Here is a 17337-nt window from a genome sequence, read left to right on the forward strand (position 1 = left end):
ACAAACACCCTACATAAAATTTAGAGGTGAGGATGGCAGGGAGGAACTTGAGGGACCCCGCTGCCAAGTGAGTGGCATTGCCTCCACAACCAAATGAGGCCATTTGAAACAGGAGGGTGAGGGCCTTGCTCATGCCCATACGACCCACATGGAAGCCTGTAAAATCCATTTCCAGCAGGAAAGCTCCAAGTTAACTCAGCCCTAGAAAGACCAGGCCATCCTGCTCCACCTCAAGTGTACGGTGTCCAGTTCAAGTTTCAGCAAGCATCTGTCAGAGTTATTTTTACAAGTCAAATTACACAGATCTAAAGACAAGTCAGGCAACAGAACAAGGAGATCAATTCAAAATCCTCATCTGATAAAGCATCCTATCCATAATCGCCTACATTAAAATAAATGAGTATTAATTTTTGGCAACACAGAACCAGAGGACTGTGATAAGCTTGCCTGAACTTGCCTCTGGGATGCAGTGGACGCATCCTCTCTTTTTAATTAGTAGTAATCAGACATGAGGGTTTGTTTGATGGTGTTGGTCGAGTGATGAATCTGTACTATTCAGTGCATCTTAACAGTAGGGTCAAATTTTCCACTTCAAACGAGACTCTTTTCTTAACACTGTTCTGCTCTATTTAATTACAATTCTGCCAGGCTTAGGCTTGTTGCTTAGGATGAGGACCGAAATGCACCATGCGCTGATCTCCCAGCATTTCTCTCTAAAAATACTCCACCAAAACTAGCAGAGTTAAGGCTCTGACTCCCCCCAAATACCCAAGAGCTACTTTTAACCACTGAAATGACCAAAGATGCAGAGGCTGCACTCCCAGACTAACCAAGTCTTAACGCCATCCTTTTAGACTAAGGAAGTCTCCATGCACACCCATACATTCAGCACAGACCTAATCTGCTCAAACAGAAGTCAAGGTTTACACCATAAGCAAACTTGTAACATTGGGTGGCTCTTTCTTTTTTTTCCTTAACTTTTCTTTTCTTTTTTTTTTTTTTTCCCTAGAAAGGAAGAAAGTAGAACTCTCTGGTCATTGGAGAGAAGGAAAAACCTGGGTTAAGTCCTGATATTTACTGTCAATGAGGCGCCAGAAGCATTTAAACAAAACACAGTTTAAGTAAGCATTTCCATTATGGTGCTTTTTTGGTTGTTTTTTTAATTACTGAATGTTGAAATAGAACACCTCCTTGAAGCATTCATGTGCATCAGTCTATCAAACCATTTACTCAAATTAAATGTGTAATCCTTCAAAATGCCTCCTTTTAAATTAATGAGTTTAAGTAGCTTGAGTTCACCTGAAAAGATCATATGGACACCTGACCTCATGAATTTTTTTCTATTAATTATATTGGAACTCGTTGGGATACTCCACATAATCTTACTGTACCCCAACAGATGCAAGATTAGTAAGGCTTAGTTCCCCCTACCCAAATCTGTGGCATTTAAAGAGAACAGCTTCCAAAAAAAAAAGCAAGAGATAAGAAATAAAGGGCAAGAGCATACCCCTCCACTCCTATTCCCTGCATTTTCTATCCTGGGAGTTAAGAAAAACGTCGGTTCAAAGCTTCTTCGCAACAATGCAAAGACAAACATCATACCACTGGTTTGGGCTGTAAGTAGAATCGGTGGCCCTCCAACTGATGGTTAATCAGCTCTTTCACAAGGAGAACAGAGAATGAGTCATTCTGTTTCCACTCAAAGGAGTTTAAAGGTGCTTATGTAAATATCATAATTAATCAGATACTAAAGGCAGGCATTTCATTATTTAGCACCTCTGCCACAGCCTTATTTAAGCCCTACGATTTTAACATTTACCGTTCAGATATGCACACTTCTCCTTCAACACTACAACAAAGCAGATTAATTTAGCCTCTCTGATTGCTGTTTATTTTTAGTTAGGACTTGTTTTGTGCTGACAAACCACTTTAAAGTCGTCGTTCCACCCCCCCAACTCTTCCCTCCATTTGGCAGTAGCAACTGCGCCCTGGGCTAGGCGCTAACATCCGCACCCGCACGTCTCTCCGCGTCTGAGGAAGAAGCGATCCCGAGCCAACCCATCCCTCGGCCCCGCGGGCACCCACTCCACCACGGAAAATAAAAGGGCAAAACAGGACGGAGGGGGAGGGGGGGAAAAAAGCAGGAAAAGGGAAAGCTGTCCCAGCCAGCCCGACCGTGGCCGTCGAGGCCGGCCGCTGCGTGCCGCCACGCCTCACCTGATATAGTCGTTCCTGCAGAGGATCATGCCACTCTTGGTGTAGCAGGAGGTGCCGATGTCCCCCAGCTGGGCCTGGCAGCAGGAGCACTTGAGGCAGCGGCTGTGCCAGTAGCTGTCCATGGCGTAGAGAAGGAAGCGGTCGGCGATCTTCCCCCCGCAGCCGGCGCACCTCTTCCACGAGAGGGAGCCCGCCGTCACCGGGGGCGGCTGCGAGCTGCCGCCGGGGTTCACCATGGCCTGCGCAGAAAGAGAGCCAGGGACGGGTTAGTGGCGGCCCGGCAACGCCGTGCACCCCTCCCGCCTCTGAGCCAGAGCCGCTGCCGGGCCCCGCCGGACCGGTGCGGGGTGGGGGAAGGGGCACCGGGCGGGCCCGCGGCCGCGCAGCTGGCGGGGGAGACTCAGAGCGAGCGCGCCCCGCCGCCGCCCCCCGGCCCCAGGCTTGTGCAGCTGCAGCTCACAAGTCAGGAACAGTCCCGGGGCTTGTTTTGCTTATGAAGGGGGGGAAAAAAAAAAAAAAGTGTGTGAAGAGTGGAAAAAAAAAGTTGTGAAACTGGTTTTTCAGTCTAGGAGAGGCTGTGCGGGCTCGAGGCGGTACAGGGGGCTCGGGACCCACCGTCCAGACCTCTGGATTTGGGAATTTTTTTGTTGTGTTTGGTTTTTTTATTTTATTTTATTTTGGAGACATAAAAACACCCAGAGAAAACACTCCAGACTGAGGACACTGGCCCGAATAATAGATCATTGAACTTCAGGACGCCTGTTAACTTCCTACACAAACATACTCAACTTTTGTCTCGTTAATCTGCCCTTGATCAGCAGTTTAAATGCTAAAGCTTTGTTACTCAAAAAAAAAAAAAGTTTACTGACCATAGGAAAACATCAGAATAGTGAAGCGAGCCACTCTGGCTGGGGTTACTCTGGTTGCCCCCAAACCCGCTACTAAGGGCACTTTTCACTTTCTAATAAATGCTTTCTGCAAGCAGGACAACCGAGAGATAATACAGGAATCGATTCATAAAGCTTACTCTAAACCGATTAATTTTTTGCCTTCCAATCCAGAGCCCAATAAACTCCTGGTGTTCCTCTAGTCACTTATACTATAAAAAGATCAAGTTATTTACTGCCAATTAAGCAGCATGTTTTGTCTTTGTCCTTTGTAAGCCGTATGTGCTCATGCCGAGGCATCTGGCTATCAGCTAAGGACCTTCGGACTGATACCTCCAGAGCAGCGAGGACGAACTTTCCTGCCACTGGCCCAACTCAGCTGCAGCAGGAGAATCGAGGCCGATTTTTAAACACACGCTTCCTCAGAAAGAGTACCTGGAGGTATGTCCAGTGACCGCACAATAAACCAGAAGAACTGCACCAATTAAGCTGTAACAAAAACCCCGAGACTTTGGAGAGAAAACCACTCTAAAAGCCATTAGCATTGCATTTATCCGAACGCATCATATACCTTTATGTAAATTGATTTCTGATGCATTTGTTCAAGGAATTGCCTTTTGTTACAGTTTCCAGCTACAGCCTAAATGAATCTGCATTTCCTGCTCCGTGTCTTTAAACTGTTTCCCTATGCTCTAAATCACTTCAGATTTCTTAAAAGAAAGAAAAAGACTCCATGCCACCACCTTAGCCCGTCTTTGTCGAAGGCAAATATATATAAATTCAAAATGGGAAACGTTACACGGAGAAAACCATCCAGTAACCCCATTAAGCTAAAGCTCTTAAGGACAAGCAATACCTTAATGCTGATTAAATCTAAAAAGATGAATCAAGAGGACTGACCAGAAAGTGACTCCCTTGATAACTAAGGACGGGCCCTCATCAAGTTTCATTTAGAGTTGGGGGGGAGGGAAGCTTTTAACTTAAATAGGCTTACTCTAGTAATTACACAGCCAAGCAATTTAGGTCCTGGGATAGGAGTCAGTGAAATAGAAAGCAGAGCTGTAAGCTAGAGGTAAAATAACAGACACACACCCCCCACCTCTGACTCTGGTGTTTTTTTAAATGGAGACCAAGGGAGGGACAAGCGGAGAGCTGGCAATTTGTAGTACAAAAATGGATGCTTAATTCATGTCTTGGTTTTAATTAGGTGATTCACCGGATTTCTCCTGGATTGAAACAAAAGACTGTGTAGGGGGGCAGGAAAGGAACTGGAGGAGAGAAATAGCGAGCTCACTTTGATCCTTTCTGCCACTGTTTCAGAACACTGTTTACTACGGAGGAAGCGGGTGCCCCAGCCGCGGTCCCCCACCCTCGTCCCCTCCATTCACCGCCGAGGCAGGCAGTGCCCTTTCCTGGCGGCAGCTGGAAGGGGGGAAAGGAAAGGCGCTTGAGCAGCGGCCGCCGTCAGGCTTTGTACGCGGGGGCCGCCACAATGCCCGGGCCCGCGGCTCCCCCCGTGTCCGGGCGACCCGCTCCGCGCTCCTCCACCGCGGCGGGCAGCGCGGGACGGTAGCGGGGCAGGGGGCGCGGGCATGCAACCACAACACGTACGCTGGAATATAAGGGTAATTACTGGCACTTCTTACCTGCTTGCCCTCTATATTGCAAAAGGCCGGGGAGTAACGTCGGTCGGGGTGCCTGAGGAGGTCTCCTTTCAAAGAAACAAACACAGCGCTCGCCCGCTCTCTGGCTTTCAGTAGCGCTGGAGGGAGCCCCCCGCCCAGGTAAGGGGCAGCCCAGGCTGGAAAAATACAGATATTTCTATGAGAGGCGTCTGCCTGGGTCCTTCCTCCAGCTCTCGCTTCCCGGGAGGGGAGCTGCAGAGCTCAGTCCCTGCCGCTGAGCTGCACACGCAGGGCGCCGCCGCCGCTCGCTGCTGCAATCGCCGGGTAAGTTTGGCAATGTGGCTTCACTTTGTACCGCTTCCCCTCCCGCCCCCCCACCTCCGCCCCCTTCTCTGGGCTGTGGCGGCTCCCGAGCCTCCCGCGGCGCGGAGCTGGCCGGCCGCGGCCCGCCGAAGCGCCTCAGAGGAGAGGGCGAGAGCCGGGGAGTTTGAGAGGGGCCGAGCACGGAGCTGCTGCCGAGGATCCTGCGGCGGTGGCTGCGGTGGCAGGACGCGGGAGGAGGCCCCTCTGCTGTGTGAGCGTGTGAGTGAGTGCGTGTGCCCCTGCGTGTCAGTGTGCGTGTGCTCCCCGCTCCCCCTCACACATGTGTTACTGACAGAGCAGAATCCCAACTACACTCCGGCTCGGCTCCGCCGTCAGCCCGCCGCAGCCAATCCGCCCCCGGCTTGTTCAGGCGGAATAATAAAACCTGCCAATCCCCGAGAAGACAAAGGAATGAGTGAAAGGGGAGGAAAAAAAAGGGGGGGGGAGGAAAAGGAGGAAAAAAAAAAAAAAAAAAAAAAAAGAGCGAGAGAGAAAGGGAGGGGGCGAGGAGGAGGAGGAGGAGAATGGAGAGGAAGGAGGGAGTCAGGTGGGCAGCACTGGCCGCGTTGCCTGTCCGGCAGCTGAGGGGAGGCGCGCGCAGCCGTTAGGGCGCCGCCCGCCCCACTCGCTCTCGGCCACCAGTTGAGAAACTTGGTGACGAGGGGACGTCCCAGCTGAATCATGGACGGCTGCGCCGAGGGCAGGCCCCGTCCCGCAGAACCATTCCCTGGCACTGGGCGCTGCTCATGCCCCCGCCACCGCGGTCCCGCCGGACCGGGGCGGAGGCGCTGAGGTGAGGTGCCGCCCCGCCACCGCGGGAGCAGGTCCTCGCTGCCCTCCTGGCGCCCCCCACCCAGTGACTCCGTCCTTCCCCGGGGCCGAGCACTCTCGTCCTTGGGGCGGGTTGGTACTCGGCTCCCGGGCTGGGGCGGGAAGGAGGACCTGAGGGACGCACCCGGCCGCTCGCGTGGATGGGCCGACTTCTAAAAATTCTCCCGGTGACACCGTCGGGGAGCTGTGCTTTGGGCTCCATGTCCGGATACGGCCCGCTGGTACCCTGTAAAGCACCCTGTGAAGGTTTTTAAAGGGTTAAACTGCCGCGGTCGGCTGGCAGATAGCAGTACAGCTTGTCATTTGAGAAGACAACTGCATTTCGGAGGAAGTAGCCCGAGGATGCTAGCAAATCAGAAGTAATATTCAGTAGGGATACTTAGAAGAAAAAAACCCATGTAATAATAGCGCTTTTCTGAGGCCTAAGTGTAGCACACAGGATAAGCAAATGTATAGCACCATATATAGCTAAAAAAGACCCTCGAAATAATAAAAAGCATCTGTAAGTGATCCATAGTCAGTGGGTGTTATCTCTGTGTTAATCCTGCGCAGGGGATTTGCCCAACTGCTGGAACAGGTATGTACAGGGCACACACACCTCTGTCATACTCATTGAGCAAACCACGGCGAAGGAGTCAGATAAATTACACATTTCCAGGAGCTGGGGAAGAACAGAAAAACTTAATAACAGGAGTTTCTCGATTCCAGGCTGCTGACATAAATAGCAGCCAATGCAGTGAGGACGGTGGGACCTGCTGGTTGGCGGCCGCTGCGGCAAGGCACAGCCGTGGCCCTGTGCGCACCCGAGCTGACAGTGACCCACGCCACAGGAGAGGGCCCGACGGGTCCTGCACTGCACAGGAGGGATGGTTAACTGCAGTTATCAAATAAATATTTGCTTACGGCAGTTGTGACTGCATTAAGAGTTTGTGTGCATCTCTCACTGTTGTCCAAGGCAATGTAGTATTTTAAACCTGTTTAGCTGGCGGCTAACGCAGAAGGGACGTAACCGCACAGGCACAGGAAACTTTAGCCAGGAGTACTAATTTACGAATAAGTGCATCGCTAGAAAAATGCAGACCGACTTCCCTCTGACAGGCCGGCTGGTAAATCTGGTCTCGAAGTCACAGCCCAGGTGTACTTTAACCACATCGCCACCTGTGGGCCTTCTTCATGTCTGCATCTCTGGCCATAGCTGGACCACGAAGACGTGTGCCAGTAGCCATCTACAATGTAAGAAAAAAGTGCCTAGCTAGGAAAAATATACTTAGAAAAACATAGGCTATCGAGATATGTTTTGTTTCTAATTATACAGTAAATAAAATGCTGAAATGTTAATGGCACCGCAGGTATTGTTTTTTAAATCATAGGAGAGCGTCAGGAGATAGGGGTATGTTCAGAATCTGCATAAAGTGGACTGGGAGCTCGTGGAAAGCTTATATGGGAAAACTGGGGGAAGGACCAGTGTTGTGGTTAAAGGTAATAGAAATTTTTTTAGCATAGGTCTATGAAATACGTCATCTGGATGTAATCTCCATGTACATATTACATTTGAGCGCACTCAGCAGTTTCATATTTGTTATTTAGGATCTGGTACAATTTAAAATATATAAAGTAACAAGGCATGCTACAGATAATCAACAGTCAATGTTATTCTAGCTCTCTTACAGCTAAGAGCACAAGAATAGAGCAAATGCCAAGCTAAAATAAAAAAAAAAATCTAAGTTGTCTAATTATCTAAGCCTGTAATGGCTGGAAGCTACCAAATTCAGACTCTGGAAGACCCATCAGTTCCTCTCCTGATTAGAAAAGATATTCTACCAACAAACTCTGCCATAGGCACTAAAATGTTTACTAGTCTTAAAAGTGATAGTGATACAAAAAAAATATGAATTACCTTCTCAAGGAACAGAGTTTTATAAGGCTTAATGACATCTTCCAAATACCATTACAATGTTCATATCTTTTTCTGAAATCTGATCTTCACTAATTCTTGTGATTAATTTTAACAGAGGAAACCTTAACCGAGAGCATTTTGCAGAGCAATATTTTTCTAATTTTTCTTTTGTGCAGCATCTGCCGTTGCTGTGCTGTCATCTTCGTTATGTTTTTCATTGTCTATGTGCCATAATGTAATTAGTTAGTTCAACATCATCTGTGCTATTAGATGAGATGTTTCTATGGTAAGTTAACATAGTTCTGTGTAATTGGTAGATTGCAGCAGTAGGCATGAATGTATCCATCAACTTTAGGTCGATTTGAGTCCGCAAGATTTAAATTCACTTGGCATATGTTATCCTCGAAGACTGTTAATTTTGGCTGAATGGATAAAAAACACAATGCAGAAGAAAATCTGGCTGCTTATATTGCAGTACTGTTGGAGTCAGGGAAAAGAAAGCATAAAATTGCTGGCTTAGTAGCTTCAATCTGAATGTCTGGAAAAATGTTACAGCCTGTGATCCAAATCATTCTAAAACTTAGATGTGCCCCTAAGATAGCAGGTAGTCCAGAGTTCCTCAGGGTTGTCTCTCCATTCATGAAAGGAACCTTGCTTCTTGCCCTAAATACAGCCTTCCTATGAAACCTTGACTATCTTTTCCCTTTCCCCTTACCAAGAAACATTGAGGTTGCTGCTTTTATCTTGAGATCTTCCATGCTGAAGTTTGCTAGTTCTTCTGTCTTGCAAGCTGCACCTTTTGAACAATCAAGACTTTTAAAACAAACCTTCTGACCACAGTCTCTTTGAAAACAGTGATGAAAAATCAACAGCCATTTGTTATTTCAAAGTAATGCATCCTTTTACTCACACAGGACCTCCTCTTTTAAGGCCTCAATTTAAAAATGTGACTGGATTAAGTGTTTTAAGTCAGATATCCAATGATATGGGAGAGTGCCCATCCTGGCAGCAGCTGGGAAGAATCCTGGATGGCTTTACTCTCAGTGTTCTTTTCCAAGCAGTAGACTACTGTTTGACCCCAAGAGCAAGATAGAAACATGAGCACTTCTAGAAGTAAGTGTATAGATTTTGACTTGTTTGTAAACACACGAGGAACTTTATTTTCAAGAACTCAGACCCATGGAAGGTAATTAGTAAGCATGGTTCACTTGGGGGTCTTGCAAGTCCCATTTATCATCACTGTATCCATAACCTGGGAAAACAACCAAATAATATAAATGTCAGTAATTATAGATTATATATTTATATTAACAATGAAGTCTGCTTCAGGAAGAGCTAAGGATATATTTGTAATGACCTCCTATGGCTAAAATTATATTCACTACTTTTTCCTGCGCACATTCCTGTTGGGAGAGTTGAGGTATTACCACAAGCCATCAGCAGCAGAAAGTCCTGGATATGAGTTCTGTGATGAAAGTCAAAGACATCAGAGTTTGAGATTCTGTGTAATTTATGTTTTAAATTGCAAGTCTCTAGAGGCCACTAGAATATGCAGATGTAATAATAAGTTAATTACATAAAACAACCTTACAATTTGAAATACTATATGAATTTTGAAAGAGATCTTCACATTCCACAGTCTAACAAAACAAATTCCTTTTTAAACATACTGAGCATTGATTTTTTTGTGATGTTGTATCTATAGAGTACAATTTTGCCACAAATATAAACACAAATAGAGTATTTTTATAATTCAGATGTCACCAACTATAACAAGAAAAAAAAAAGTAGTTACCCTTTCAAGCAAAAAAACTGTTTTCTTCAGCTTGCATTAACATCCTGCCTCTATTCACCAGCCACCAGAACAAATGGTCAGAATAGAGGTTGGGACAGCATAATTTGGTGGTGTTTGGAGGCCCAGATTATAGATGAAAGTAGCCAGTGATCTACCTTAAATTTACAGGGGAAAACAACAACAACAAAAACCCACACTTGAATGGAATTAAAAGAAAAAAAAAAATTAAACTAAATATCTGTCAACTGACCAAAATGCTGTTGCCTAATGCAGAGGTCCATGTTTATAGCACCGCCGTCTTTGCTTGTGAATGTGCATTGTAACAGTATGTTTTTGTTAAATCACTGCCACTTCCTTTTAGTTAGAATTCACTTCAAAAAAATTTCAGCACAGAAAGTAAACTGGTCTTCTTTTCCTTCTGAGATAAGAAATCATTGGAACATTACATGTTTTCTGCTGGGAGCTGATTATTTGTTTGTTGTAGCCATTTTTTAACATTTCCTTTGTCCAAGGAACACTTTTTGAAGAACGTGGCTCCACTTTGGTATGATTTCTGAGAACAGCCCTGCGCAGAATTTAGTAAAAACAATGTTCTGGTATAATGTGTTACAGTGAAAAATGAAAACTTAATTCTAGCCTGTATTACTTAATTAATTAGCCAAGTAAGTTTAAATATGCAGAAGAAATTACTATTATGCTCGAGTGAATAAACAGCATGTTTAATATTTTTTGATGGTGTTGTCCACACATAATACCTTTATAATTGCACAGAAATTATTTTCAAAGAATGTGTGTCCAGTAGCAAATCCCATGTCATTAGAATATCTGCCTGTTATGAGTGTATCCAGGAAATGAGTTATTTACTGTAACTCATTGCCATGGAGGAGTATGTCTGATATCCTTGTGAAGTTCCCATAACCTCTGAACGATGCTGTAACTTACAGAAAAGCCCATGACCAATCTTTTTCACCTATTTTGCACCTACCCACATGAAGCCCCTTGTGATAGCTGGCTTGGGCTATAGTAAACCAATGGAGTAGCATTTGCTCAAACAGTTTTCTCTGTAGGTCTTTATGGGAAGTCCACAACCCGGAGTTTCAGGGGATTTTGTTGTCTGTTACCTCATCAATAGGAAGGCATAGTTTTAGCTTATCTATCTAGATGTTTATGGTGGCTTTCTGATAGAAATTTGACAGTGGCCATTGTTTCAAAGGTCTGAGAGACAGTAAGGTAAGGACTGAGAACTGAAACACACACATTACAGAGATCTCCTGTTGAAGTTGTCTTTTTAATTTAAGGGCTAGCAGCACAGTATGAGAAAATGGAGGGTTACAAAAATAAAGAGGAAGAGCAGCCTGGCAACTTGTGTCTGGCAGAAATGCCTCTATCGTATTTGATTTGAAATTTACATAGATGCTAGTAGTTATGACACGACTGTCACTCTAAGTTCACTTAACTGGACACGAAACAATAATGACAAACAATCAGAATGACAGTTCTCCTTCTTTTCTACAGTGAGGTTCTTCATATCTGAATTTGCAACATTCCTTCTGTTCACTCCACCAGACAAATGTGCTTCTGTTATTACGATTTCTCTGTTTGACTCGGCGCAGCCTTGCTTTCAGGAGTTTCTAAGCTTTCTATTCAGTTTTTCAGTCATACCATTTATCAAAGCAAGAATTTCTTAGTAACAGTTTTTAACATTAACTCTTTAATAGTTGCTTTGCTGATGTAATCCATTATTTAAAAATGTTTTCTCATATAAGAATATTACATTATTTTTCATATAAAAATATAGCCCTCTACTTTTCTTAAGTTGTTTTTCAGAACTGGAGCAACTACTATACTCCATGACCATAACTCTTTTTATCATTCTACTATGATTCAGTAGCTTTTGCTGTCTTATAAACAATCTTACAATTAAGAGCTAATGTTAATGGAATAGATTGTTGTCATGGGATAATGGTTTCCTGCTGCTAGATAAATGCTGTGGCAATTCAAGGACATTTATTGAAAGTAATAGTGAAGACAAAGCTAAGAGATTTATTTTTAAAGCAGGTGCCATGGATCCAGTGACACCATTCTGTTACAATTGTTTTATTTCTATTTCACTAAAAGACTGATGAAGATGGAAGCATTTTGCCTGATGTATGCAAGTGCAGCAAAGTGACAGTGGCTCATTTCACTGTTACTGAGTAAGCTGCATTGCACTTGGCTCATGAAGAGATTTATTGTGTGGCTCATCCAATCAGAAAACAGTTTATCCATTAACTACAGCTTTAAAATATGTTGTATTTCTATGAACAAGATAGGGCTTGAATGCTTTCTTTCACAGAAGCAGTTAGGCATAGTTCACAGAAAAGGAAGAAAGCAACGCCTTACAGTGTTTGCACCTCCAGTCCATCCAGAAGCACCCCCTCTCCTCTGTGCCACAGGACAGCAGGCTGCCCATAATATATTCCCCTCCACCCAAATCAATGGTTCCTTGGCTCTTTTCTTCTGCACAGGAGAGAGTTGCCTCACCATTAGCAAAACAGAAATGGTGGCCTTGTTCTTACCATCACTGCTCTGAAGAGGGTGGAGAGGGGTATTTTTGACTAGTTTAGTGTCTCCTCTGTCCTTGAGTTCACAAAATATTGAAGTTTTGGAAAGTATGCCTTCTTCCTTTTCCATGGCTGTTGAAATTGCTCACCCCTGAACCCATCAACAGAGAACTGTGGAAAACAGAACTAGTAAAGCTTCCTTGATTCCCTACCTGCTCTGGTGGAATGGCAGTAAAACACCTTGATTACCCCAAGTATTCAGCTCCTACAAAATTGCATTGGACTGTCAGGAAGGGCACGGGATCCATTCATTTCAACAAGCTTTCTCCAGACAGATATGCCCCAGGTGTGTGACCTAGGCCTCAACAAATCTTTTGTCTTGTCTTTTGAACTGTAGAGCAGCTATTACAAGTAGCAATGTTGTAGGTACAGCAGCTTAAGGATATCCCACAAATAATAAAAAATATGATCCCTTCCCACAAACTCTGATCATTCCAAAGCATCTTTGAAGTTTTGTTGTAAAACAGTACAATGACTTTATATGACCATAAAGTCTCTGCTAGGATTTCCTTAAGAAACAAACTAGTTTTATTATTAAGGCCAAAGGACCTTGATATCAAACCAGCAATTCATTGCTCCAAAGACCTACTCTCTGTAGCTGCTCACAGCAGAGCTCTGAATTAATTTTTAAGACCAGAGCTTGAAGGCAGTAAACAACTTTAACCTTTTCTTGACCCCAGACACATCTCAAAAAGAGAAGTTCAGTATAGGCATGAATTTCACTTTAACCCATGTGCAGACATTCAAAGAACTAATCCTCATTTTCTGAGTTTTAAAAAATTCTTGTAAGTGGGCAGGTGTTACAGCACTTGTGCCAAGGAGCCATCAGATAAGCTGAGTCTAGCTCTTTATGAAAGGCAAGCGACAGGGGGGAACGTCATGGAGAAAAGCAGAAATGGAAGAGACCTGTAAGCCTGACAGAATGAATCTTGGCAGCTATAAGGTCCATCAGGTTACCTGAAGAGCACACAGGCTACAGAGCTCCAGCAAGTACATAGTCTTCCAACCACTTCTCCGTAGCGGTAGAGCAGCAGACTGAACTTCTAATGATTGTGCCTTCCAGCATCAGTCTGCTGTCTGAAGTTTCAAGATTCAGAGGAAAGTTCTAGGAGATGGAGAATCTTCTCACCTTTAAAACATTAGAGTCACTTGCCTATGTACCTTTAAGGATGCAGCTTGAATATTATAAAGTCCTATTATTTTATCAAAGTATTTGGTGTATCTATCTAAAGTCCCAACTCTGTAATCACAGTCTTGATACAAATCTGCTTTCAACATTTTTAATAGGAATGTTGAGTGTCCTGGATAGGCAAAAACATTAAAGATCAGCCAGAAACAAATAAAAATAATGTCTTCCTATTTAGTATTCTATTTTAATTTTTTTTTTTCATTTGATGTAATAGTCAGGAGTCACGACTTCTGAGGTTTTGGGATTGCCAGCAAGGTAATGAAATGTCCTACCACCACATACTGAATCTGCTCAAGGAATCCTCCTCCTCAATTCAAGGAGTTATTAAACCAATTTTGCCAATAGTCTTCTCTGTATCACACAGTATTGCACACAATCAATCAATATTTGACTTCTGTACTGTCTATAGCTCCCACAAAGGGCCAGAATGCCCCATGTCCATTATCCTGTCTTGAAGTGAATCCCCAGCTTCTTGCAGCAATTTTGACTAAGGCAAGCTGTGTATATCCTGCCTGGATCCAGCCCAGATGCTTTATTTCTATTGCATGAGATGATTAATTATGTGGTTTCTTTCTGTTTGTCTGATAGACGCTGAGGTAAGAGAGTGATGGTTGCTTAGTGCACTATTATTAAAAAGCTGCTTTTGATAGCCCTGAACAGGCTTGAGTTGTGTGCTACAACTAATCGGAAAGCTGCTTACTTGGAAATGTAATGCTTGTTAATACTATACTGTACTTTTATAAGTAAACTCATATTTGATTGGCTAGAGTTTAACTAATCAGTAATTAAGGGTCAGCCATCCAGTAAACTCATTAGTTTACACCAATTACATTTGGTATAGTAACTAATGATTTCAAGGATCAAGCCATTTGTTTCTAAGCTTTCAAAGTATAATTATTGTGTAAATCAGATAGAGTGTAAATCTTTTCCATACGTTTTGGTTGGTAATTGAGAAATAAAATGGTTTCCAAATGTATTCTCTGTCCAGTTTTTGTTCTGCAGTAGATCTCCCTGGGGACTCTTTAAAGTATATGGAAAAGGTGATGTCAACAGAAGTGTACGCTGGGCAAACTGAGACAGGATTAATTAATAGAGATGAAAGAGAAAAGCCAGCCCATTGCAAATTGTGGTCCAGGCCTCAGCTTGGACATCACACCTTAAATGACAGTTTACAATACTAAGCATGAGTCACACAGATTGACAAGTATTCAAAACAGAAGAGAATTAAAAATCCTTTATGTTTAATGTATAAAGACCTTCCAATATGCAGTCTTTAAGATGGTGTAATCTCTGGAGCATTTTGCTTTGAAGTTTAATATGTAGTTCCTCACATCCACATAACATTTTCAACACGTTAAACAAATTAGTCTCTGGTTACAGAAGATTTTAGACATTTACAAGTTGCCATTTAACTGAATTTAATATGTGCCAGCGAAGTTGCTCATGCACTTGTTCATTTAGAAAAATGCACTTTTGGAATGATTAATAAATAAACCAGCCTTTCCTATCCCTTCAACTTTGGTGTTTATTTGAAAGCAATCTACTTTAAAAAGACATTAATATCCCTAGAATTATTATTAGAATAATTGCTTTTACTCTTCTTGGAACACACATTTTTTCTCATTTCCCTTCAGCACAGACAGCTTTCGACTCAGATATAAACTTCCTATTATTATTCCCCACTCCCCACCCCAAAAATGAAGAATTGGAATTATACACTTTTCACTAAGGAATAATTAATTTGTCTCAAGTATTAGAACAGAGAATTGTAGAATGACTTTGAATGCTGGTCTCTGAGGAGTAGCATTGTTTGTTCTCTTCGGTCTTTAATGAGCTTTAGTAAATGGCCAGGAAAAATTACCTTCTTTTTGTAATATGAGAGAAGCGAAGAATGAAGGAAGCTGCACAATCCCTAGGAGAAAAGGGAGCGCGCACACACATATACACACACACACACAGAGGCACACACAGCCCTCTCTACCACATTGCATCCAATGGGTACCATTCTCCTCTGGAACTGAGCACTAGAGCTCTACTTTTTTCCATTACAGTTAAAACATATAACACTCCTAATATTTTTGTAGGAGAGAAAATTCCTGGATGTCTCCTACATACAGACAGTGTCTGGCTTATGTGGGGGGACAACTGCCTATAGCTGAACTCTGGAAGTCATTCTGGCTTCCTCTGCTTTGGCATTGATTTTGTCTTTTAAGATTCTTTAGTCATTTTTGTTGTATTTCCACCTTTAAAAGCAATTTCCTTTCTAGTACCCCAGCCTACTTCCCTAACAGACTTCTTTCCCTTCCACTGCACTTGCACTGTCACTCCTGTCCAGGATGGTAACTAAGGCAGCAGTGGCAGGTGCTTGTTTCAGCTGCAGATACAGATCTGTCGCCATGGATGACAGCATGTGTTCAGGAACACCTTTTCATAGAATCACAACATCATAGAATTATAGAATGCTTTGGGTTGGAAGGGATCTTTAAATGTCACCTAGTCCAACCCCCCTGCAAAAAGCAGGGACATCTTCAACTAGATCAGGTTGCTCAGAGTCCCATCTAGCCTGACCTTGAATTTTTCTAAGGATGGGGCTTCTACCACTTCTTTGGGCAACCTGTGCCAGTGTTTCAGTACCCTCATTCTAAAAAATATCTTCCTTATATTTATTTTAAGTTTACTCTCCTTTAGTTTAAAACCACTACCTCTCATCCTGTCCCTTCTCCTTCCCTTCCCACCAGCCTCCATGTATGTCCTAACTATCTAGTCCTATAATGTGCTAGTGGCCCTGAGGCAGCTGCCATTGGTGCTCTGGCATATGACAGGAGATGACCCACAGCAGCCAAGTGAGAACAGCACAGTTTGAAAGGACCTGCGGGAACAGTAGCTTTTTCCATTTAATCTCACTGGAGTTGTCCCAGTTTGTAGGGAACAATTAAATATTAACTGGATTGCCATGTGTGCTTGCTCTCAAAGCATTTCTGAGAACAAGAAACCTGGGTTCTGTTATCTCTTCCAAGGAATACTTCCATACTTTACATTGTGTATTTCTTGGGGCAGGCCCTGGCAGATGTGGCTTCTCTCCCACCCAGGTGAGTGTCTCCACTGTAAGGCTGACAAGTCAAGTGCAAGCTTTCCCACTTGAGAAGAGGACTTGGGTTGCACTCTTTACAGAACAGTTGATAATCTTTTGGGCAGGGTGCTAATTCAAGGGGCAAGAGCTTCAAGTTTAAATTGCCTCAGGCAGAGGCTGAATACATCTTCCCTGTCTTGGCTAAATTGCACCAGCCAGGAGACTGAACCATAAAAGCTCAGGAAAGGAAGAAAGGCACAGGAGCAAAGAGGAGACGTGCAGAGGGCGGCAGCACTGTCATTATTCTGTGAGAAACACCTGGTGCAGGTGTCCAGCTCCTAGAAAGCAGCAGAGCAAGCATGGTAAGTGTGTCAAGTAATACACAGTGTTACAACACCTTGGTCTGATTGTGGCTCTGGATCATGGGAGGTGCTCTCATGACAGACATCAGATTGCTGACTAGAGTTCAGGGTCATAAGAGATGTGAAAAGAGGTGATGAAAGTGGGAAGATCTGCCTGGACCCATCCCAGACATTTAGAGAAAAGATAAAAGTAAAAAGCTGCTGCCAGAGTAAAAATCATTTCTCTCTATCATGGGCCCTCTTCAGTGCAGTTGTTAGAGATGAATAAATGGAGAAAGATGGTCTAAAGACAGATAGGAGACAGTGAGAACAAGAGTAGTAAGCGAGGCAGAAATATTGGAAAGAAGACAAAGAGGAAGAAACGTAAGAGAGCAACAGAAGTATTGGACAAAGCAAGAGAAAAAGGAAAACCTCTGAGTGACCAAGACACCTCACCTTTCATTGTCTCAGGCTTCTGGCAATAAAATAATAACAGTGAGAGAATCACAGAGCATTTCA

At 43.6% G+C, this 17337-nt stretch overlaps 1 protein-coding gene across 8 annotated transcripts in view; it reads right to left on the reverse strand.

Annotated features, from left to right (window-relative positions):
• The window catches only part of LMO4 (LIM domain only 4), a 112484-nt gene that overhangs the window by 10198 nt on the left and 84949 nt on the right, over positions 1-17337 (reverse strand). For 7 of the 8 annotated variants that reach the window (XM_054165430.1, XM_054165428.1, XM_054165429.1 and 4 more), the window contains one exon: positions 2218-2456. In XM_054165430.1, the coding sequence (XP_054021405.1) occupies positions 2218-2456 (239 nt within the window). Of the gene's footprint in view, positions 1-2217; positions 2457-4750; positions 5431-17337 lie in introns of those variants that run through there. The other variant, XM_054165434.1, reaches the window with a different exon arrangement.

This window comes from Dryobates pubescens, chromosome 11, assembly GCF_014839835.1.
Source record: "Dryobates pubescens isolate bDryPub1 chromosome 11, bDryPub1.pri, whole genome shotgun sequence".
Lineage (NCBI taxonomy): Eukaryota > Metazoa > Chordata > Aves > Piciformes > Picidae > Dryobates > Dryobates pubescens.